Source organism: Myotis davidii, unplaced genomic scaffold (assembly GCF_000327345.1).
Source record: "Myotis davidii unplaced genomic scaffold, ASM32734v1 scaffold77, whole genome shotgun sequence".
Taxonomy (NCBI): Eukaryota; Metazoa; Chordata; class Mammalia; order Chiroptera; family Vespertilionidae; genus Myotis; species Myotis davidii.
Window position 1 is genome coordinate 2,339,156 of NW_006289713.1, and position 24,455 is coordinate 2,363,610.

The 24,455-nt window shown below is 54.1% G+C and overlaps 1 protein-coding gene across 1 annotated transcript in view; it reads left to right on the top strand.

The window, feature by feature from the left end:
* Window positions 1–24,455, top strand: part of GALNS (galactosamine (N-acetyl)-6-sulfatase) — a gene marked incomplete at its 5' end in the record, with an annotated part of 30,166 nt that overhangs the window by 1,893 nt on the left and 3,818 nt on the right. Inside the window, 11 exons of the mRNA XM_006762274.2 lie at window positions 6,404–6,527; window positions 7,268–7,342; window positions 8,075–8,177; window positions 11,571–11,714; window positions 13,032–13,098; window positions 13,178–13,305; window positions 13,877–14,016; window positions 15,515–15,618; window positions 18,975–19,111; window positions 19,804–19,906; window positions 24,164–24,285. Of these exons, the coding sequence (XP_006762337.1) occupies window positions 6,404–6,527; window positions 7,268–7,342; window positions 8,075–8,177; window positions 11,571–11,714; window positions 13,032–13,098; window positions 13,178–13,305; window positions 13,877–14,016; window positions 15,515–15,618; window positions 18,975–19,111; window positions 19,804–19,906; window positions 24,164–24,285 (1,247 nt within the window). The remainder of the gene's footprint in view (window positions 1–6,403; window positions 6,528–7,267; window positions 7,343–8,074; window positions 8,178–11,570; window positions 11,715–13,031; window positions 13,099–13,177; window positions 13,306–13,876; window positions 14,017–15,514; window positions 15,619–18,974; window positions 19,112–19,803; window positions 19,907–24,163; window positions 24,286–24,455) is intronic.

Sequence of the window (24,455 nt, forward strand, 5' to 3'; positions counted from 1 at the left end):
AATCAAGGGCAGGTATCTGGATTGCAGTGTAGATTTAATCCCCAGTCCGGGCGCATGCGGGAGGCAACCAATCAATGTGTCTCTCTTACATTGATGGTTCCCTCTCTCGCTTTTCCTCTCTCTCCCTTCTCAGCCGTGGGCAAACTACGGCGGGCCGGATCTGGCCCGTTTGAAATGAATAGAACTAAAAAAAAAAAAAAGACCGTACCCTTTTATGTAATGATGTTTACTTTGAATTTATATTAGTTCACACAAACACTCCGTCCATGCTTTTGTTCCGGCCCCCCCGTCCAGTTTAAGAACCCATTGTGGCCCTCAAGTCAAAAAGTTTGCCCACCCCTGCTCACTTCCTGTCCCTCTCTCTCCCTCTCCCTTCCTCCCTTCTACTCTCTCTAAAAATCAATGGAAAAAACTATCCTCAGGTGAGGATTAACAACAACAAATCTTATGTAATTTTTTATTATAATAATGATTTTTTTATTATGAAAAATTAACAGCATTCAGATTAACCAGAAAAGATCATAGAAACCCACCCATAATGCCACCACCCAGAGATAACACTGGGCATGCTTATTTTTAGTCTCATAAACTCTTCAGATGATGACTTCTTCTATAGCAGGCTCTGCAGCCCTTCAGCTGATCCATCCTAATGGCCAGTAGGGAAACTGCTTCCTAATGAACAACACGTTAGTCTTGGAAATGCTTGCTTTTTGATTCAATATTCCATCTTCTCAAAGCTGGAGTCCCTGTCAAGCGGTCCCTTTTGAATGGTGAGACTCCAGCTGAGTGCTGTGTCTGCGAGGTTTCTGCCCCTTCCCCTTCTCTCCAGGGTGACAGTGGGTGTGTGAAGCAAGTCATGTGCCCTCCAGATTATTGAAGGTTTGTCGAAGTGATAACCTTTTGGATATACATGCATACTTCAGAGATTTTGCAGGTCTGGTGTCAGACCCCTGCAATAGAGCAAGTATCGCAATAAAGCAAGTATCAAACTAAAGTGAGTCATGACATTTTTGCTGGTAGCGAGTCATGCCTTCAGTTTATTAAAAAACAAAACACCTACGAAGCACAATGAAGCAACGTGCAGGTAAAATGAGAAATGCCTGTACTGAGTTAAATAAGGTAAGTTAGCCCTCATTCGTCTTTCTTTTTGCCTTTTTAATGAGGCTATTAGAAAGTGCACACTTACACAGGCAGCTCCTGTGTATTTCTGTTGGGAGTGTCGTTTAGGCCCTGGAGGTTCTGAGTGGTGGAGCATGACCAGCACTGGGAGTATTTTTACTCCAGAGGAGCTGAGTTGGGGAGCCTCCCTGTTGGGTGCCCCGGGGTGGGGTAGCAGGAACTGGAACAGTGGCCAGGAGCCCCAGGGCAGGGCCTCTCTGGTGCCATTTCCTTCTTGTGGCTTTGGGCTTCTCTGGCAGCTGAAACCAAAGAAGTCTGGAAGACTTTTGCCCTGGTCAGCAAATGTGGACAAGTCAGGACTTTTTAGTGGGAAATAACAGAAAATACATGCAAAGTGACTTATGCAAAATAGGAATCCCAACTCTCCTGACTGGACAGCCTGGGGCAGCCTTGACTTCAGGCAGAGGGATCCAGAAGCCCCTTGCTCTGTGCCCTCACTGGTCTTTATGGTCAGCAGGCCCAGTGAGAGAGCGCACTACCATGAAGACTCAGTTCGTACCCCTGAGTCAGGCTCGCTGGCTGGGGAGGGGTCTGCTGGCCTATGTAGCCGAGGCCTCTGCCCAAACACCCCCCTCACTCCCACCCTAGAGCCAGTCAGGGAGCAGGATGGAGAGGGCAGGCAGACCCTTTCATCCAGGGTGGCACCTTATATAGTAAATGGGAACATGGGCCCCTTCCCGTGCTCCAGCTCCCCTCCCACCCTATGGGAAATACAGTGAAGGCCACCAGTAAGGGACTGGGAGACCTTGGGAGCCTAGCCAGCTCCTCAGTCAAGAAAACAGCTAGTGTTTTATCTCACACAGTACCCCTCCTCCCGCCGCCTCCCCCACGTGCCGTTTTTCTGTTTTCCTTTTTTTAAATCCTGGCTCGAGGATATTTTTTCCATTGATTTTTAGAGAGAGTGGAAGAGAGGAAGGGAGGGGGGAGAGAGAGAGAAGAAACCTCAGTGTGAGAGAGACACATTGATTGATTGCCTCCCACACACGCCCTGACCCAGGCCAGGGATTGAGGCCTTGACCAGGAATCAAACCTGTGACCCTTCGGTCCGCAGGCTGATGCTCTAACCATTGAGAAACCCGCTAGGGCATGTTTTTCTGTTTTCAGTAATCTATAAAACCTTGTGCTGGGGAAGTCTTGGGTGGCAGTGAAACAATAGCACTGGCTGGCCACCAGCGGTTCTCAACCTGTGGGTCGCGAACAATGAAAATACATCCTGCATATCAGATATTTACATTACAATTCATAACAGTAGCAAAATTACAGTTTGCTACTGAATGAAGTAGCAACGAAAATAATTTTATGGTTGGGGGTCACCACAATATGAGGAACTGTATTAAAGGGTCGCGGCATTAGGAAGGTTGAGAACCACTGCTAGTGCATCTGCAGGCCGGATAGGACTTAGTGATTCAACTTGATCAGTGGCAGCCGGTGCAGCAGTAAATTTCACTGGTCGGCTGCCACCAGTGTACACATAAGTCCTAATAAACTCATGTCTCTTACAGCCAATCCTCCAGGCTATTTCTTTGGGATCCACAAACAATACACTGAGGTTTTCAGGGACCTCAGCACTTCGCATAGCACACCTGGTAAGGGTGGGGACAGCATCTGCCTCCTTATCCCCGGTGTGTCCTCAGACCCAGGACAGTCCTGGTAGACATGTATTGAATGAGTTTAGAAGACGTTGAGAACCGTTTCTTCACTGGACCTGACTCAGCTCTGTTCTCCAAGGCTGATGAGCCCAGGGTCAGCAGGGACAGAGCTCCCTCCTGGGACATTGCAGCCCAACTGGGCCAAGACCACTCCTGCTCCCGAGGGCCTCACACTCCTGGTGTCTCGGTCCCTTATTTGCAAAACAGTCTAAGAAGGACCACTCTGACTACCGAGGAAGTTTAAAGTCAAGCTGCACGGAGGCCAGCTTCAATGTGACCATGGTGGGCCCATCAAGCAGGTGCCCCCAACCTCAATGTGAGGGAGACACATTGATTGATTGCCTCCGGAGCCAGTCAGTGGACCCTGGGAAGCCAGTCCTTCAATGCATGTGTGTCTGTACAACAACCCCTTGTAGCCAGCAGTGACTCATTCTTGCATTGCTCCCAAGTCTAGAGATTCTAAGTGAAAGAAGGGCTGAGAGCAGGAAGCGAACTAAGTCCTGTGACTTTCGTTCCCTGTGAACATGGATGGTCATGCAGAAGATACTAAAAACTGCTTGTGAGATGATTTCACTTATTCCTTAATAACTGCAAGGTGGATGTTAATATTCCTATTTTTTGTAGTGAAGGAAGCTAGTTAATAAGTAATAATAGAATGGTGTTGAGTAGACGAGTTAAAACAGTGGGCCAGTGACTGCTGGCCTCAGAAAGGCCTACCTGTAAGCAGGCTGGCCCTTGCCTGGCATCTGGAACCTGAGATTTGGGGAATATCCCATCATTCCCCAGTAAGAAGGCTCCCTGCACCTACATTATTTATGTAAACTTGAGTACCTGCCTTCCTCCTGGAACTTTGGTGGGTGCCAGACAGAAGATGCCATGTGAGCAGCCCCTCTGCCTCTCTTGTTCCTCCAACCCAGGTCTTGCTCTGCCCAGAGGAACAGCAGCCCACTTGTGCCTGAGAGGACAAATCCACACTTGGGGTGGTGTGGGGGTGGGGGCAGGAAGGAGCCTCAAGCATGCAGCCTGGGAGCCTTCTCCAGGCCAGGCCTCAAGCAAGCTGTGCCCTCTCAGCCTGCACTGGGGCTCCTGCTAAGTCAGCAGATGCTACTGAGGTGCTTTCCTGCTTCCACAGCTCCAACCTGGGCACGTAGGCAGTGACCTGGGCATGCAAATTTCTGTGGGGTTGGTGAACTCAGGCACGTGGTCCCTTCTCCACCCAAGAGCACCCACCTTCCTTTCTTCTGTTGGCTGTACCTCTCTTCCGGCACATACTTCATTTCAGCTCCTATTGTTACCAAATGGAAAAGCCATTTCAGTGACTTCAAAATAAACCATCTCCAAAGAAATGCAAAGCTAAAAGTGCCAAAACCAGAACCCTAAAGCCATAAGGGCCTTGGAGAGCAGATAGCAGGTCAAAGGCAAAGACCCTGAGTGGGCTCTCAGACCCCCATGTTCACAGCCAGCCTAAAGCTAGGAGCTGGGAGCAGCGGGAGAAGGCAGTGCCTGGGAGAAGCGTGGAGGCCGGATCTCACCTGAGGCAGCGCCACCCCTGGGCTCACCCTTCTGGGGAGGGTGGCTGTATAACCTACAATGCAGAGAAGGCGCATTAATAATCACAGTCAGACAACAGACCTAACTGGACCGTCCTGGCAGATCTGCGTGGACAGCCATCCGTGTATGACCCTGAGTTGCCACATCTCTTCATGAGATCGCCTGGCCCAACTCTCCAAAATGTCTGCAGCGTCAATCCCGTGGCTTCCAGATTTTCCAGGTCAGGTCAGTGCACTGCTGTGTTTGTCTTAGGCGAGCACTTTCCTCTCAGTTCAGACCCTTGTCCTTTCATACAGGCCTGAGGTTTCTTGTTGGCTGACTCACCAGGGGCCCCTGGAGAAACGGCGAACCACTGCGTCTTCCCAGGCCTCAGCAGAACACGGGTGCCTGCACCTTCCTAACTGCTCTGCTGAGACATAGTTCACAGCACATACAGTGCACCCAGTTAAAGTGATCAATTCAGTGATTTCTAGGATAGTCGCAGCATTGTGCAGTCATCGTCACAGTCAACTTCAAATCCTCCTCATCACCCCAAAAAGGCCCCATCCCCACCGGCAGTCAATGCCTACTCTCCTCCCTTGGCTCCTGGCAACTATCAGTCTGCTTTCTGCCTCTGGATTTGCTTTCTCTGGGTATCTGTAATAATAAAAGCGTAATATGCTAATTAGACCGGACAGCCGGACGACCTTCTGGATGAAGCCAGGGCTTCAAGGTCTGAGGCAGCCACTGCGGCTGTGAGGGCCGAGCCCCTTGCGTGAATTTTGTGCATGAGGTTCACCCATGTGGTAGCATGTGGTAGTGCTCCACTCCTTTTTGTGGCTGAGTAGTACTCCAGGGTTTGGATGGACAAAGGGTGTTCATGCATCATCAGCTGGCACTTGGCTGTCTATACCCTTTGGAAACTAGGAGTAGCCGCACTGCTGTGGACATCGTCTGTACATTCTCGTGTAGACATACGTTTTCAGCTCTGTTTCGGGGACACCCAGGAGTGGAATCACTAGGACACATGGTCATTTCACTCCAGGTTTGGTGCTCAGATACCTTACCTGGAGGGAGTAATGTGTCACTCCATGAGGGAGCCCGCAGCGTGCAGCTGGAGGCTGGAGCAGCCCCGGCCCCTGGGCCCTGTCCCACAGCTGCAGCTCTTTCCACCTCCTGCCCCTTGTCTAGGGGAAGAGAGCAGGTAGCCACTGTGAAAGTGACATCCGGGGCTCATACTGAGGGGACATCTGAGGAGACCCAGCTTGGAGGGACCTCGTCACAGTTCGTCCAGGCTGTAGTAGTCGTCCATAGTGTGTGTATTACTTTTCCTGGAGCATAACAGATTACTACACATTTGGTGCCTTAAAACAACAGAAGCCTTTTCTTTCCCACCTCTGGAGGCCAGAGTCTGAACTCAGGCTATTGGCAGAGCTGGTTTCTCCTGAAATTCGCGGGAAGGTCCTTCCTGCCTCTCCCCGGCTTGTAAATGCATTGCTCCAGTGTCTACCTCCATTGTCTCCCCTGTGTGTCTGTGTCTCCTCCTCCTCTACCGACACCAGTCATTGGACTTAGGGCCCAGTATAACCTCATCTTAGCTCATTACATCTGCGCTTCCAAATGAGGTTACGTTCACAGGTTCTGGGTGGACATAGTTTTGGGAGCCGCTATTAACACAGTGCCGGACAGATAGACCATGTTGTGTTTATTCATTGCTCACTTGATGGATCTGGGGTGTTCCCTTCGGGCCATCATGACCACGCTGCTATGCACGTGCCTGTGGTTTTGTGTGGAGCAGCTGGGTCACATGGCCGCACTCCATTCAGGTCTGTGGGGAGCCTTCCACTTGTTGTTCAGTCTCAGTCTGCACACACACCTATGAGGGCTTCTTCTCTATGTAGAGACGGGCGGAGGTGAGCCCCAAAGCTCAGCTGCTGCTCATGCTCCCTGTGCCATACCAGGCGTTGGGTTGTGAGGGAGCTCTGTGGCATGGGCCCCAAAGATAGGAGGAGGTTCAGTCCACCTCTCCATGCTTTTTCCTGCAGATGGGGTGGGGTGACCTGGGAGTATATGGAGAGCCTTCCAGGGAGACCCCGAATTTGGACCGGATGGCCGCTGAGGGCATGCTTTTCCCAAACTTCTACACGGCCAACCCCCTGTGCTCACCATGTAAGTCAGGGTGGCCCACGGGCACAGGGAGTAGGCAGGGGAAGTGGGCACAGCAGGGGAGAGTGGGCACAGCGCAGCATGGGGCCAGTTGGGGGAGGGGTCTGGCATGAGGAATAGGCTGCCCTGACAAAGGTGGTGGCTCTACCACATTTCCTTAGGGCAAAGGGGTCTGGCAGGCGTGTGGGCCTTTCTGTTGGCTTCCTGGCACATTGGGTCCCAGGCTCCTTGTTGTGAGGGGCATGGGGCCGTAGGCCACTGAGGGCTTGTCCCCTCTAAGGATCGGTGAGGCCAAAGTCGCTGCAGGTGGTGGTGCTGAGTGCTGAGGCTTGTTCAGAAGTGCTTGGCTGGGAAGTGGTTCTCCACCTGGGGACGGGGGCGGGGTGCAGGGGTGGGGCAGCCTATTCCTCCCATCCGGGAGAATCACTGCTGCTGAGGGGCTTCCACATGGACGCTGACCTTACGAAGGAAAGTAATGCTGGGTAGGGAGCACACGAGGGGCCATTGGGACCCCACATCTCAGTGTCCTGGGAGCCGGCCAGAGTGATTGCAGGTTGAACAACACTGGGCTGCAGGGCCTGGCCAGAACTCCCTGGGACCGGCCTCTGAGCACGTCAGTACAGGGGTGGTCTGTCCACCCAGCTCTGGAGGCTGGTGGGGACTTAACACGCTCTGCAGAGCTGGCCACAGGCCTGACACATGAGCATTCTCATCGTGTTTCTGTTTTTTTTGCCTCCATGCAGCCAGGGCGGCCCTGCTCACTGGACGTCTGCCCATCCGCAATGGCTTCTACACCACCAACGGCCATGCCAGGAACGGTGCGTGTGCATTTGGGCTGCGCCAAAGGTCCGGGAGGCCGAGGGCCAGAGGGGGCTGGGGGGGGCATGTGTCACCCATTCTCACATATGACCTTCCTTCTCCAGGACAGCACTCATTACCCCAGGTCAGGGGCTTTGTTTGGATTACAACATGCCATTTTTAAAACAGATTGTAGCACTTCCACAAAAGATGATGCATTTTAGGCAAGTAGAAAGGAAGGTGAGGTTAATGCCTCAGGGATTCGGGACAGAGCTCCGGTCACTGCTCACTGCTCCTTCCCTGCCGCGTTCTGTCCCAGGGCTGCCCTGCACAGTCTGGTGAGTTGTGCACGCCCCACCCCACCCCCTCAAGGAGCACTGCCTGAGGGAGCAGGCGCTGTGAGGTCAGCAGGGAACAGCCCTTGGAGAAACATAGTATGGAAAGCGCAGGGGAGCCTGGTGTGCGTGGGGCCCTCCTGGTATCAGATGACATGTTCTGGAGACCCCTGGGCAAACCAGCAGCGGGGGCAGGGCCTGGGGCTCTGCCTGATAGTCCCAACCCCCTGCAGGTCCGTCCCCACCCAGTACTGTGCTTCCTTTGGGGAAGTGCTTGGACGACCCCGAAATACTGGGCAGCAGGGCCAGCTCCGCACCAGGGCTTTTCCCGTTGACACTGAAGGGCCAGTTCTCAGACCATGGCCTTCAGCAGCACTTCTGTGTGTGAGTGGTTCACACGCTGTGGTGCTCTTCCAGCATATACGCCTCAGGAGGTCGTGGGTGGCATCCCGGACACCGAGCTCCTCCTGCCCGAGCTGCTGAAGGGGGCCGGCTACGTCAGCAAGATCGTGGGCAAGTGGTGAGTCCTGACACCTACTTGGCTGGGCACATCCGCACATGGTCACTGCTGCAATTTCCAAACGGGGAAACCTTGGGTGAGAAGTAGAGTCTTTGACTTCCAGGTCCGTGTAGATGTCTGACGCATTCTTTCAAAAGCTGGGATGGCCGTGCTGCTGGGACTTCCCGTCTCTAGGCTGGGGTGTTGGCTGTGAGCCTCTCGTTCTCCTGGCATATTGCACATGCCAGCCACCTGCCCCTTCTCCCTGTTCCTCTCCTGGTGCTGCCTGGTGCCGAAGGAGCCACATTATTGCACATGCAGTGCTCTCATGGATAGCACACTGTCAGCAAGCACAAGTGCTCTGTCTGGTGGTGAAATGAAGAAGCAGCTAGTGGTCAAGATGGCAGAGTAAGAAGCGCTGTGCTCACCTCCTCCAACAACCATACCAAATTAAAACTAAACTACAGAACAGCCATTACCGAGAACCGCCTGAAGTCTAGCTGAACAGAAGTCCTATAACTAAGGATACACAGAAGCCACATCAAGACTGGTGGTTACAGATGTGCTCCTATGTTATTCAGAAATATCTATCTATATAAAAGCCTAAGCAACCGAAACAACCGAACGGACGACCGAACAGGCTGCATTTGGCAACCAGGCTGGCAGGGGGGTTAGTGAGGGGCAACCAAACAACTGAGCACCAGGCTGCATGGGAAGGCAGGGGGGGCCGTTAGGGGTGATCTGGTTGGCAGGCAGAGGCAGTTAGGGGTGATCAGGCTGGCAGGGGGCCAGTTAGGGGTGATCAGGCAGGCAGGCAGGTGAGCAGTTAGGAGCCAGTGGTCCAGGATTTTGAGAGGGATGTCCTGGATTGGAGAGGGTGCAGACTGGGCTGAGGGGACTCCCCCGTCCCCCGCCCCATGCACAAATTTTGTGCACCAGGCCTCTAGTTTTATTAGATTTTTTAAAAAAACACCCTAGAATTAGGAAGCAAAAAAAAAGAAGCAGCAGCAACCACGAGGTAGAGAGTAGTCATGTAGTCATGCAGTGTGGAGTCATTGGGATCAAATGATCATGATTGTAGAAGCTCACATTACTACGCATGCTGTTTATGCTGTTTTAAGCATGTTAAGCGATTTCTGTCTCTTACCCCCTGAGGATGCCTAAGTGGGTTGGTGTAAAGGTCAGGCATTCAGGCATCCTTTTTCCTTTTCTGGGTGTTGGGGCCTTTGGAGAACAGCAAACCCGCTTCCTACAGGAAGCCTTCCATGATTTTCCATCCCTAATTTTCTCTCTAACACACTGTGGACCCTGTGCCCTAACTCCTCTGGTACTCACCATCAGTGCTTTCTCAAGGATGAGTGCCTTGTCGGTGCCCCTTTGGAACTGCTGATCTTTGCATGTTGACAGTCACAGGGATGGGAGATCCGCAGAAACTGGGAGAGTAATCGTCAGAAAATCCCGGTGATCTGGAGGCTGCCTAATGAATGCTTTCTCCCTCCTGAGTCAAGTTGGGAGCTGCCTGCCAGACAGATGAGCTCAGAGGAGGTAGTGGCTGCAGAATAGAGCTGGTGGGGGTGCATTGGGCTGAGGGAGCCCTGTTGCCTGCACAGTGCAAAGCATTGCTGGGAGGCCCAGGGAGATTGGCAAGAGGCCGGCTATGAGGCCTGCCAGAGCCGTGCCAGGGCTGCGCTGGCGGAAATAAGAGCCCCCAATGATCGGGACTCTGTGCCCAGCCTGGCCACTCTGCCTTGGGTCCAGCGGCCTCCCATTCATAGCCATTGCCTCGGGGCAGCCAGACTGGAATGGGAGTGTATCTCCGTGAGGAGAAAGATGAATGCAGAAGGAGGAGCCTGATAGGGCCCAGAGAAGCAACTCTGGCGGAACTCAAGGAGGTGGGCACAGTGCTAGCGGATGAGCCAGGGTCAGGTGGCTGTGGCAGAGTAAGTACTGGCTCTGGGAGTCCTGGGGTAGAGGGCTTGGCCTCTCCTCGACCCGGTGGGGGTCCTGTCACAAGACTGTAGTGGGGAGATGTTGGTTGGCATGGTTGTGGCTGCTCTGGCGTCCTGCCTCAGGGCCCCAGCACCACAGACGTGGATTCCCCCAGCCCAACCAAGGAACCTGGACTCCTGTGAAAGGAGCTGTGATATGATGCGATCCAGCTCACCTTTGGGCAGGGCTGGCCCCGCTGCTGTTGTGGAATAAGCACTTTGAATTGACATCTCAACATGAGGAGGACGTTGGCTGGTGATTCTCTTAAGCAAAGGCCATTTGAGCTAATGGGTGTGGGTACACAGAGAGTCACACACGGCCAGTGCTGGAGTGAGGTGTTGAGAAATGACGGGCCATGTAGCAGCGCCCCAGAGAAGACGTGAGTCACAGCAGGAAGCAAAAAGCACAGGCGTCACAGCAGAAGTGACACGCACCTGGCAGAGAGGCTGGAGAGGCCCAGGGTGGGTGCCAGGCAACTGTCTGGAGGCAGAGCATTTTACAACCAGCAGTAGGGAACGGAGGCCCCAAGATATGCATTATCGCTGCTCAGGTGCTGGCTGGCTCCGTTCTGGCCTGCATCCGCCCAAGCCTCCCTTGCTGCCACACATTGTGTCCTCTGACCGAGTGATGGGTGGTGCAATGAGCTCACAGTAACTTGAAGTTCGAGTGGCCTCTGAGCCGTCAGGATGGGGCCTGCCCGAGTGCAGCAGAGGAACAGGACCCTCCACTCCAGGGACACAGCTTTCCAAAGACACGTCGCTACAAGAGGCTGCCTGCCAAGAAAATCTAGGAAACCCATCCACTTTCCAGGGTGGAGTGGGCCTGCTCCCCAGGGGCCAGAACCCAGAACTGCCTCTATTAGCCCTGAATTCCAAGGAACACATGGGACCACTGGAACCTGGTTCAGATGAGAGCGTGTCAGCCCCTCCCATTGGCAAGAGGACCCAGTTAAGTGCCCCCACGCGGAAGGGGCATTTGGGGACAGGGAAGCAGGGCACAGCCTGGCAAGAGGCTCTCAGCTTTGCCTGACACCCACCGTGTGGCACCCACTCTGCTCCAAGCAGAGCACCTGGGATTCCGAACAGCTTGACAGTTGTCACCTGCAGGCCAATTGCTGTGTTCTCTTCTAGTTATACCCTCCCCATTTCTGGCCAAGGCACTGAGTTGGTGAGCAGCACTAGCCGGTCCTGGCACTGTCCCAGTCTGTGGCCCTTAGTGATAGCCTGGCAGTGTCGCTGGGGGAGGGCAGGCAGTCCTGAGTCTCCTTGGGGGTGAGGTCTTTCTGTGCCCGGGCTTAGCATACTTTGGGTGCTGGAGGGACATTCTTTCATTAAATGTTCTGTGAAGGTAATGGGCTGTTGCTGCTTGGAACTTTGGGGTGCCCCATGTGGGACTTCCTGAAGTGTCTTGGGTTCCTGTTTCCAGGCATCTGGGCCACAGGCCTCGCTTCCACCCCCTGAAGCACGGATTTGATGAGTGGTTTGGATCCCCCAACTGTCACTTTGGACCTTATGACAACAGGGCCAGGCCCAACATCCCTGTGTACCGAGACTGGGAGATGGTCGGCAGGTAATGGTCCCTTCCCTTCTCTCCCTTAGATGCCCAGCCCAGCCCTTGCCCTCTGAGGCTGCCCAGGAGCTGGACAGAGTTTCTGGAAACACCTGCACTGGGGTCCCAGTGTGCTGGGTCCTGTTTGGCAGCTGGTTGTCCTGCCCAGAGCAGTGTAGGACTCACAGCCTGGGCTACCACTTGAGCCACACCTAGGGGCCTCTCACCTTTTTAGAATATGATGAGAGCCAAAGATCCTCTCCAGAACAAGGTGTGTTCACACGGTTTCCGGGCGCAGGTCCATGCAGCCCTGTGGCAGGTCCTGGGTTCCCGCTCCAGAGGCCAAGTTGGCATGTCGGCTGCTCGCCAGATGTTGAGGAAATGGGGATCATCACAGAGGATCTGATGGGGTGAACCCTACTTGTGAACCTGCCAAGAGCAAATCGCTATCTGAAGGGCAGGTGGCCTTAGGATTGCCCTGGTCCTGTCCACGTCCTGGCAGTGGGGCACCTACAGAGTGGTCACGCCAGGTGGGGCCCTGGTCTTTTCTGAGTTTTGTTTGGCTTAATTTTCTTTCTTCCTTTTTTATTATTAATTTTTGGTTGATCCTCATTATATATCAGTTGACCAAGAAGCTGGGCCACTTCCTTGCCTTTTGTTTTTTGTGTTTTGTTTTTTTTAATTTATTTCAGAAAGGAAGGAAGAAGGAAAGAGAGAGAGAAACATGAATGATGAGAGAGAATCATTGATTGGCTGCCTCCTGCACATCCCCTACTGGGGATCGAGCCCACAACCTGGGCATGTGCCCTTGACCAGAGTCAAACCCAGGACCCTTCAGTCCGCAGGCTGACGTTCTATCCACTCAGCCAAACCGGCTGGGGCTTCCATGTCTTTTTTAATAGTAGCTTTATTAAGAGAATTCACACACGAGACAGTTACCCATTTATGTAAAATAGGCAGTTCAGTGCTTTCTGGTACATTCACAGCATTTGCAGCCATCACCAGTTTCAGAAGATTTCTGTCGCCTCAGGAAGAAAACTCACTCATTAGTGGTCAGCCTCAGTAACGAGGACCTGCCCCTTGCCTTCGTCTCGTTCGCTGTCCTCTCTGCCCTTACACAGCGCTTCCTAAACGGTGACCGAGGCACCAGTCTGAGCCCCACTCTGTCCTTAAGGGGACTGTGACCTCAGGAGCAGTGTGAGCTTCCAATTTCATTTGTTCATAAACTGAGCATCTCCATCGTTCTTTTAAATGAGGCTCGTGGCTTTGCCTCTGAAATCGGGGAGAAGAGGCTTTCTTTACCTGAAATTCCATTTCTCTCTGGATCTGTTCATTCAGATTTTATGAAGAATTTCCCATTAATCACAAAACTGGAGAAGCCAACCTGACCCAGATCTACTTACAGGTAAGGGAAGCGGGCTGGCCGGCTCTGGGGCGGGGAGTTCGCCTTCGGGCAGGGGCAGATGGTGTGTTCTTCTCCTCAGGAAGCCCTGGATTTCATTAAGAGGCAGCAGGCAGCTCAGCACCCCTTCTTTCTCTACTGGGCCATCGACGCCACACATGCGCCTGTTTATGCTTCTAAGCCTTTCTTAGGCACCAGTCAGCGAGGGCGGTGAGTCCTTGGTGGTAGAGCCATAGGCCTCCCTTCCCACCTGGGGGGTTCAGCTGTGCTTGATTACGCCCAGGGACAGGGCACTCGATATCATGATGTGTTTTTGTGTGTGTGTTTTTCTTTAAATATATTTTTATTGATTTCTGAGAGGAAGGGAGAGGGAGATAGAAACATCAGTGATGAGAGAGAATCATTGATTGGCTGCCTCCCGCACAACCCACACTGGGGATCAAGCCTGTAACCCGAGCATGTGCCCTGACTGGGAATCAAACTGTGACCTCCTGGTTCATCGGTCTGTGCTCAACCACTGAGCCATGCTGGCCGGGCCATTATGTTTTTAATGATCGATTGTAGAAAAAGACGGACGCATCTGTGCCTCGGAGCTATTTATCAGCCCAGGCTTGGTGGGAGGAGGGCTGCAGCAGTGTGCTCGGTGCTCACCTAGGTTAGCTCTGAGAACTTGAACTTTCCTCCTCCTCTGTGAATTTGGTGTGTTTCGTTGTAGATCCCTGAAGTCTTCGATCACACTGGTACCCTTGGCCACCTGCTAAGTGACCCATCTTTCCCGTAGGTACGGCGACGCTGTCCGGGAGATCGATGACAGTGTGGGGAAGATCCTGAACCTTCTTCAGGACCTGAGGATCGTGGAGAACACATTTGTTTTCTTCACGTCTGACAATGGTGCTGCCCTTATTTCTGCTCCCAAAGAAGGCAAGTATTGAGTGTCTCCCCAAACAACACTGCACTCAAGAATACTGTTCCCCTAAGACTCACTCGGGTCCCCTCAGGCACCCCTGGGTTGCATATCTTTTGATCTTTTTTTTTTTTTTTAACAATTTTTGTTGATTTTAGAAAGAGGAAGGAAGAGATAGATAGAGACAGGGAAACATCGATGTGAGAAGCATTGGTTATCTCCCACGGTGCCCCGACCAGGAATCAAACCCACAACCCGGGTATGTGCTCTGACTGGGAATTGAACCCACCACCTTTCAGTGCAGGATGACGCTCCAACTCACTGAGCCACCGGCCAGGGCTGATCTGTTCTCCTTTGAAAATGCCAGGGCCTCAGCAGGGCCCTGAGTCACTCAGGCAGCTCGGGAAGGAAGGCCACGGACAGCAGTCAACCCCACAGGGACAGGCCTGCATCTGAAGGCCTGGGGACCCCGTGGTCAGGGAGCTTCGGGGGATTCGGAATTTCAAGTGACAGGAACAGCACAGCTGGCTCAAGCCAAGAAGCGACCCTGTTGGCAACAGAAAAGCAATCCCTGGTCCGGGCTTGGCTGGTCCAGGGCAGTCAGGGTCCTGTGGGGCCTGCCGTCCATGGCCCAGCCTCACGTTGGGAGGGGCTTCGTCTTCCTCCTAGAGAAGGGGCGGACCCCTGTCTCCCAGCAAAGGCCCAGGGCCAGCTGAATGTTGATGTCGCTGCCTGGCCCTGAATGGGACACTCAGGAGAGTCCTGCCCAGTCTTGCCGGGACCACCAACCTCCCAGCCTGGACTTGAGCTTAATCACCCCAGCCTTTGTTTCTGCTTTATGGAATAGTTCATGTGGACAGAATCTCTGTGTGCATCTCTAAAAAGATACAAATGACAATGAGGTAAAAATCGGTGCACCCACCACCCAGCAGGACATTGGATCAGCCAGAGCTGGCGGCTGTGCCCTCTGACCCTTCCCCAGCATGGTTTTGGGACCACCTGCTCACAGCAGCGCTTGTCAGAAACGAATCTGCATCCTGTCCGTGATGGGATCCACCCCTGGGACCCGGGGACTAGACTCCCCACCTCCTCCAACATGCATGGACACTCCTAGACACTGACATTGAAGAAAGGTTGTACCTAAAAAGCAGCGGAGAGTCCCAGTGACCTGCTGTTGGGATATGCTCCATGGCTCTGCTTGAAGAGTGTGTCTTGTGCTCACAGAGTGGTCACGTTCTCCGTTTCTGAGTAGTTGCTCTTCATTTTAGGACCAAAAAAATGGGCACCGTGTTACAACCTCATCCAGGATGGTTGCCTGGGTCAGAGCCATTTCGAGGCATGCCAGCCTTGTGCTGGTCCTTTGCCTCCCTGATGGTCTTGGTGCCTCAGTGTACCAGCAGTGTTACCTTTGAATTGCTGGGTGGGGCAGGTGCTGGCAAGCGCCCCCAGTAAGGCGTGTGTTGCCGGGGGACTCAGAATAGAGACAGCTGATGGGCAACAACTCTCCCTCCCCAGGAGGCAGTAATGGCCCCTTTCTGTGCGGAAAGCAGACCACATTTGAAGGTGGGATGAGGGAGCCTGCGATTGCGTGGTGGCCCGGGCACATCCCTGCAGGCCAGGTGAGTCAGAGGTTGGCCACGTGGCCAGGCCTGCAGTCATCCTGGGGTGTGGAGACTGTGCCCCCTAGGGACCTGTTCCCTCCACCCACTGCTCTCCTCCAAACGGGGCCTCTCCTGAGGGAGGCAGCTGGTGATTGAGGGATGTGTGGGGTGGACTGGAACGGTCCTCCATGGAATGGCATGGGGTGTTAGTAGCTGCCAAGGGAGGAGGAGGCATCAGTGGTTAATAAATGTGGCAGTCCTGGGTGCCATTGAGTGGAACCGGTTTCTTTCCTGCAGGACTTGTCAGAGCCTTTGGTGTGCAGTATATGCAGTGAACTTCTGGAAGGGGCATAGAGCAAGCTGAGTTTTTAAAATCTTGTTTAGCCATAGAACCTTTTTTCCCAAAGTGCATTTCCCAGGCCACTGTTCTGTGGACACGCTCCCAGAGACAGCAGCAGCTTGACCGTGTGGTTGGTGTCTGTCTGCAGTGCATAGGTGCAAACCACAAGGCTGGGTGCCCGGTCCTCTTGCTGGATGAGGTGTGTGTCTTGTTCCTCAGAGCCCTCACTCTCAGAGCCCCCCTCAACTGGGCACCTTGATAGAGACACCTCGAGGGGCCGAGACTACTGTTTGTCGGCATGTGAGTCACTGGACTTGAGCCCACTGCTGATATGAGGACTTCAGGGTCAGAGGGCACAGCCCCCAGCTGGTCTTTTTGCCTTCTAATGAGCTTCTTCAGAGAACATTAGCAGTGCTGGTGTCAGCTCAGCCCTCATAGCAGTACCTTCAGGGGCCTGAGTCCTGTGGCTGCGAAACAATCACCACAAAGGGCTGGACCCGCACCTCCGCTCTCCCACAGTCTGGAGGATGGCAGTCCAGCACCATCGGGGCTAAGATCAGGTGTCGCAGGGATGGTTCCCCCTGGGGGCTCCAGGAGAGAACCCATTTCCTTGTCTTTTCAGGCTTCTTGGCTCTTGGTCCCTCTCTCCCTTCATCATCCCAGCCAGCAATGGCCGTTCAAGTGTCACCCCATCACCCTGACTCTGGCCCCCCGCCACTTTCCCAGTGTTAGGACCCTGTGATTTCCCTGGGCCACATGGGCAGCCAGAATCAGCCCTTGTGTTTTTTTTTTTTTTAATATATTTTATTGATTTTTTTACAGAGAGGAAGGGAGAGAGATAGAGAGTCAGAAACATCGATGAGAGAGAAACATCGACCAGCTGCCTCCTGCACATCTCCTACTGGGGATGTGCCCGCAACCCAGGTACATGCCCTTGACCGGAATCGAACCCAGGACCTTACAGTCCGCAAGCCGACGGTCGATCAACTGAGCCAAACCGGTTTTGGCTCGGCCCTTGTTTTAAGGTCAGCTGATTGACAAGCTGATTCCTCTTCTCCTGTGGAAGGAAAAATATTCACAGGGTCCAGAATCGGGGCCTCGTCCAGAGCCCACCCAGTTCTCCACTCCTGAACTCTGGATCTGAGTCAGTGGGGAGAACCCGGAGAGCCTGTCGTCGTCATCTTCACCCCCATTCCACATGTCAGCAACTGAGGCCAGTGAGAGGCAGTCCCTTGTCAGGACCTCCCAGCTGGCAGGCGACAGAGCGGGGGCAGACTCTGAGGCGTCCCCGCACCTCCCCCCACTGTCTCTCTCTCCTGGGACCCCTTTCCCCTGCCTTTGCGACCCCCTTGCCTGCCTGGCCCCCTGCCCTCTGGGCCCTCTCTCTGGAGGAGGAAGAACATCGCACAGAGCTACTCAGCCCCTTCCACACCGCGTTTCATGGCACACACTGAAATTAAATTAGAGGGGGCTATCAGGCCTGCACCCTGTGATAACTATGGGGATTTTACTTTAAAACGCCCTGCCATCTGTCCAACCAGCTTCACATATTTAGCTCTCCCCTTCACGCCTGGCAGGGTGACTTTATTAATTGTAGCCTTTGATTCAGAGTTAGGTCTTGAAAGTGCAGATAACAGCCTCTGTGACTTCCTGCCACGGGCCCATGGCAGACAAATTGCATTTTCTAAAAGGCATTGCGTGCACGTTGAGAGTGTCTATTTTTCAAAAAGAGCATATTCCGTGAGGGTACCCAGCTGTTCTGTGCTGATATGAGGACTTCAGATACCTGCTCCTTCCCACACCACCCCCACCCAGCCCGCAATCTCTCCTTATTTATTTTTCCCAGAGGGTTAAAGTATCTGGATTCCTTCCTTCCTTTCTTTCTTTCTTTCTTTCTTGTCCTAAAAAAAAAGAAAAGTGAGAAGGGAGGGGAGCCATTGGAATGTTTCTCCTCCCCTCCCCTCTGCTCCACAGAATTTTTGAACCAAACCTTGACCTTTGTGCCACACCCCACCCCAGGCTGCAGAAGGGATGATACCAGTGGCTGCCGTGGGTGTGCCGGTTCTTCCTGTGTAGAGGAATGGAGACAAGGGTGCCCGGGGTATGGGAAGTGCTAAGTTGGGCAGTGGCTGGAGGTCTTGGCAGGCAGTGGGAATGAGGGGGTGCCTGCCTTGCCGATCTGCCGACAGTCTCTCTGGGGTTCTCCCCACTGACCTGGCTCCTGCCCCAGATCCAGAGTTCAGGGTTGAAAGAACTGGGTGGGCTCCAGACAAGACGGAGCCATGTGTGGGAAACAGACGTGCGTCCGACACCAGTGGGCCGCCCTTGCCCAGAGCCTTCTGCTCCTTAGGCCTATCCACAGGGATAGCTGCTATGGCTCTGGCCTCCAGTCCGCACCCCCTCCCCGGTCCATCTGCTCTCCCCTTCTGTCCTCTCTCCCCTCCCTCTTGTTCTCCACGTGGCCCTGGGTTTCGATTGTTTCTTTTCTACCTGCACTTGTACCAGAATTGGGAACTCACAGTGTCAGTGTTAAAATGACATGGCAGTCAGGCACAGAGAGGGCAGGCCTCCTGAGGGGGATCCCTGCTGTTGGCTCCCTGGGCAGGCTGGTTCCCATTCGCAGGCACTGGGGATGGGACAGGGTCCTGCCTGCTCTGGGGTGAGACAGCCGGTTTGATCCCCACTTAGCCCCTGATCTCCCCGAGGCCGCTCTCCCTGAGGTGGGAGGGTTGTGTGATGGCCACACTCACCCAGACACTCATGGATGTGAGGAGCTCTTGGAGAGTCGGATCAGGTGGGATGGGACCAGGCCGGGTGAAGTGGAGAGGGGTGGGCATGCGTGAACACATGAACATCATGTTCCTGTGTGTGGACACATAGTAAAGGATGTGGTGTGTGTGCACACATGTGAGCACACATGTCTCTGTAGACCCAGCTGGACAGCAGCAGGACACATGCCCAGGGACCTGGCCCCTGGCCATCGTCTGGTCCAGGCAGGGTGTCCTGAGTGAGTGTCCACCCATGTCCCTTTCAGGTGAGCCACCAGCTGGGCAGCATCATGGACCTCTTTACCACCAGCCTGTCCCTCGCAGGCCTGGAGCCACCCAGTGACAGGGTGATCGATGGCCTTGACCTCCTCCCTGCCATGCTGCAGGGCCAGCTGATGGAGAGGTTTGTTCTAGCCGGGTGCTCACCCCTGCCCAGTCTTCCAGCACCGACTCACCAAGTGACGGAGCCAGAGCTGGCTGACAAAGCAGGTTTCCTCGCCCAGCTGGCTTGGGGCAGAGAGAGGCAAGACCTCTGGGATGTTCTGGCATGAACTTCATCCTCCCTGTGTGGGTCATCACTTCTGCCTTGACCGTGGAGCCGGAGGGAACATCCCTCTGCCGGAGGCACTTGCTACCCCAAACCCCTGTAGCCTGGCTGTATTCCACCCCCCACCTCTGCACCAGAATGCCTCATGTCCAGAGTCAGTATCTCTTCAGCCTGAGACCAGCTACCCATTTTGGACTTAGGGCAGGGGTTGGACAGGCTCCTGTTCTTTTTTTGCATTTAATATGCCTTAAAACCTGGTGCAAGAGCCTGCTTACTGTGGGGAGGGAGGGTGCCGGAGGCTGCAGCCTCAGTGAGCTGTCGGCCTCCCGGGACCAGAGCGCCTGCCCCCCACCTGCTGCTGCTTCATTCTGTGCCCGGCCTCCCAAAGCCAAGAATGATAGAAGCCAAGGCCTCACCCTGCAGCCTCGGGGACCTCTACAGCTTGTGCTCATGTGATTTCAGCATGGTCGTTTCTGTAAAGTCTCAGCCCTAACCATGCGCCCGCAAGTCTCTCACGTCACCTGACCCTTCCCCTTTTTCCCTAATAGGCCGATATTCTATTACCGTGGCAACACACTGATGGCAGTCACCCTGGGCCAGTACAAGGCCCACTTCTGGACCTGGACCAATTCCTGGGAGGAGTTCAGACAGGTAAGGGCACTCAGGGCTGTGGGCTCCGCAACCCCCATACCTTGTCCTTGAGGAGGACCCATCTGGGCAGAGGAGGCCGGCAGGAGGCTGCGTGCAGTGGTGATGGCCACATGATCTCATGCTTCCTGCCTTTTGTGCTTAACTGTGGTAAGAAGGATTTGGGGTGGATGGTATACTACAAGGATAGCCCCTTAGGGTCCTGGGCACCCCACCCTCTCTTAGGCCACCCAGTGCCTGGGGAAAGGAGGCCTCAGGCCAGGCTCAGACTCAGCCGAGACCTCAGGGCCCAGGTGAATGCAGGGTGCCTTCCCCTGACCCCCTCTTGCTTGTCCCCCTCCAAGGCCTGGTCAGTGTTCTGTGGCCTCTGAAAGGCTGTCATACTGTCTGCATCATGGTGTCTGCCCCAAGGGCTTGTGGATCAGATGCCACATACGTGCTGGGTCTGAGTTCTCCGCACATGGACTGAGTCCTCTCTGCCACCCCCTCCTACACACAGTCCCCCCCCTCCAATGTCTAGGTCTTTAGATATAAGAAAAGCCTGCTAATATGCCTTAATTGGGAGGAAAAGCAATTTAAGTTAATGAAAAATCTAAATACTGGAACACTCTGCAGCACTTGGGATGCAAATTGCAGATTTAGTGGATCCCAGGTCTGGTCCTGGGCTGGTGGGTGGCATGGCCAGGGGCCACCTGTGCAATGCATGGACCCGGGTGCTGTGCAGACGTGGGCACTTGGGCAGAGCCAAGGACAGTGTGTGCTTCCTCCATGTGGCCCAGTACCGTGACCATCCCCGCCTGTGGTTGGCAGCACCCACTGGCATTGGGCAGGCTCAGCTGGACCCAGTGAGCCTGTGCACCTCTGAACGCCTGAGTGTCCTGTGGGCCTCTCCGGCTCTGTCACAGCCCCCAGCCTGGTCTCTTCCAGAACTCTGTGTGCATCAGGGCAGAGCCATGTCCCCGGGCCTGCACTCGTCCCTCCAGCCCCCACTTGGCCCTTCTGACTTGTGGCCACCACCTCCTGTCCCCGTCTCCTGACAGGCAGGACCACACCTGGTTTGCCCTTTAGGAGCCCAGGGGCTGAGAAGCTAAGCTGGAGGGAAACCAAAAGGGGCCCAAAGCTGGCAGTGTGTGCACCCTAGGGGCAACCATGTGGCCTCACTTCTGCCTCCCTGCCCCTCCTAATCACACCCACAACTCCCCCCATCCCCAGGCCTCTACGGTCCCCATTGTTGGCTGCTTGAGAGTCCGGGAGGCCCAGCTGGCAGGTGTGGCTGGTGTTCTGTGAGCCACCCCGGCCTCCCTGTGGCTTCCTGCTGTGTGGGCTCTCAGGGCTGGGTCCAATGAGCGCTGACCCAAGTGAAACACAGCCCAGCTTCCACCCACCCAGAACTCTTTAAAATGCTGGGAGAGCCCGGCCGGTGTGCTCAGTGGTTGAGCATCAACCTATGAACCAGGAGGTCATGGTTCAATTCCTGTTCAGGGTACATGCCCGGGTTGCAGACTCCATCCCCAGTGTGGGGCGGGCAGGAAGCAGCCAATCAATGATTCCCTCCTCATCTTTGATGTTTCTATCTCTCTCTCCCTCTCCCTTCCTCTCTGAAATCAATAAAAATATATTTTTTAAAAAGTCCAGTAACTGCACAGCCTACCCTGACCCTACCATGTTTACAGTGGGGTTAGAATGAGTCAGGAGGCCACCTCAGCACAGCCGGTGACACCACCCCCACTCGCAGCCCCCCACCCAGTGCTCAGCAGGACACCCTTCTTCCGGTTCCTCAGGGCTGCCTGTGAGAGCACCTGGGTTGGTCTGGTCTGTATGGCTTTTGTCTCCGTGAAGCACAGAAAACTCTTTGCTCCAGTGTGTGTAGACATTAGGGGAGGCCCCCCGGGGTGGACCCAGGATCAGGCTGTGAGTTTACTGCATCACAGCGCATGCGAGGAGATGGAGAGCTGCGCCGCTGTTTTGATGGCCCTCCCCCCTCCGGGGGTCAATAAAACTTAGGGGTGCATGAGGTTCTAAAGGACCCCATGACCATCAACAGTGAGTACCAACGAGACTTGGATCCTCCTCCAGTCACATCCAGACAATGAACATATTAGGGACAGCTTTGTTCAGAGGCCACATAGGGCCCAGCTGGGGCCAAACAGCCAGTCTAGGCTGGCTCTGCCCTGAGGTACAACCTAGTGTGGGTGTTCCAGTCTGTGGTCCCCAGGTTTGGGGGACACCTGAGTGGATCTTATTAGCTTCCTGGCTGTATGCTTGCCCTGGGGCATCTCGCACCCCTCTAAGTATCCCTTCCCAAGTCCTGGGGGCTGCTGTGTGGTGGCCATCAGGCCAAGCCCCGGGTCTTCCGTCCACTCATGACTGTTGGATGGTGGAGGAGGAGCGAGTGAGCATCTTCCCCTGCCGAGCCTGATGCCGCTGCCCCAGGCAAGCCACGACCTCCCGCCCTGGGGGCTGCCTGAGGCCCTGCGTGAGAGGCCAGAGGAAGGTGCATGCGTGACCTGCATATCCAGATTCAATCCCATGGGCACATTCATCCCCCTCCTCCCTTCCAGCCCTCCAAAAAGTCAGTGCTGTGACCTACAGGTTCCCTGGCTCCGACGGGAGGAGGACAGGGGAGGGGGAGGGGGAGGCTGGCTCAGCTGTGATGCTCCCAGTGTGAGGCCTCCTCACAGATAACAGTTTTAAGAGAAAAATCCTGAACTAATTAGCAGGATCTTAATTAGATAGCTTATTTGATTTGCATCCATATTATAATCTAAGTCTTCTGTCTAGACTTCTCCATTAACCCCTCAGCATTTTTATGCTCAGTGTGGTTCTTTTTCCCACTTTGCTCTCTAGCAGTTCTGCTCCCAGAAGGTCCAAGGGTCACCCCACTTTGGAAGCCCTGTGTGTCCACTGTCGGCTGCCCTCGATGATTTACACTGCCACCCCTGACTCGGGAATTGACTGCTCAGTGCAGATAAATGGAATTTCATGGGCTCCTAACTTCCCTACTTTATTGAAAAGCAGAATATGAACTGCTCCACTGACCAGCTGTCCATTACAGACACATGGGATTAGAGATGGTTTGCCTCTTTACAGAATGCCTCTCAGTTAGTTACCATACCTGGGTCATGGCCACCTCTCCAGACCTGTCAACATGCCCTGTGTTGGCTGGAGACTGGTGCCGCATCTTGCAGAGCCAAAGGTCACCAGGCCCTCAGGACTGGGCCCTTGGCCTCACCCACTTCTCCCTGGATGGCAGGGGTCCTCCTCTTCCCAAGTTAGAGAGCCCCAGGGGCAATCTTCAGGCTCCTGACGCAGGCCACTGACTCAAGGGAGCCCCTGGCCCCAGGCCACCTTGGGGCCTCAGGGCTGCCCCAGGACCTGGGCAAAGCTCAGGCCATGTACTGGCAGAGGAAGCCCATTCCAGATGCTCATCAGAGGCTGTACCATGACAAAGCCATGAGGGGGCCTTGCATGTGGGGCAGTGGTGCCACACCTGAGCCCTTGGGGAGCCTGGTGTCATCTCTCTCCTCTTTTCCTGTTTTCTTGAACATATTAACTGTTGTCATCTTAGGGACCCTACAAGTTAAGGGGCATCTGGGTCACCTGTGGGCCATTCCTGGCTCTGAACATCTAGAGCTTCACCCTATAGGACCCCACTGCAGTCCCTCCTCACTGGTGAATGCTGAGCCATGAGGCGGATGAAGTGGTGAAAAGCTTTGCTTTAGAGCAGTGACTTTCACCTGGTGTGCTGCAAGTTTTAAAACATGCAAAACCTGACTATTTAGTCAGGGATACTGACCTCTTTTCCCTAAGATTTTCAAATAAAAATGACAACAGCCAACACAACAATAGCCATCCGGTGTGAATGAATCAAAATTATACCCATTTTTTTTGTCAGATTAGCAAAAAATATATTTTTTGTTGTGCTTCGGAATTTTAGCACAATTAGTTTATATGTGCCATGTATTGCAAAAGGTTGAAAATAGCTTCTCTAGAAAATAGAGGCAGTCAGGATGTGAGATGAGCTAAAATTTTAAATTCACTTCCTTACCCCCCCCCCAAAAAAAGTAGGGATGGTACACAAGGCATAACTGCTCAGCATCTCTGGGGCCAGGGTGGTGGGAAGGCTTCACCCTATAGGACCCCACTTCCTGGCCTTCTCTGGCCTTGACCATTCAGACTCGTTCAAGGTGGACTGGCCAGCCTGCAGCAGGAGCTTCCACACAGACGGCACTCACCTGTTTTACCTGCCTCTTGTTTCAGGGCATTGATTTCTGCCCCGGACAGAATGTCTCAGGAGTCACCACTCACACGCAGGAGGAGCATACGAAGCTGCCCCTCATCTTCCACCTGGGACGAGACCCAGGAGAAAGGTATCCCCTCAGGTGAGCAGGCACAAGGAGGCATAGAAACTGCCAAGGAGCCCTAGCCGGTTTGGCTCAGTGGGTAGAGCATCGGCTTGCGGACTGAAGGGTCCCATGTTTGATTTCAGTCAAGGGCACATGCCTGGGTTGCAGGCTCCATCCCCAGTCGGGGGCGTGCAGGAGGCAGCCAA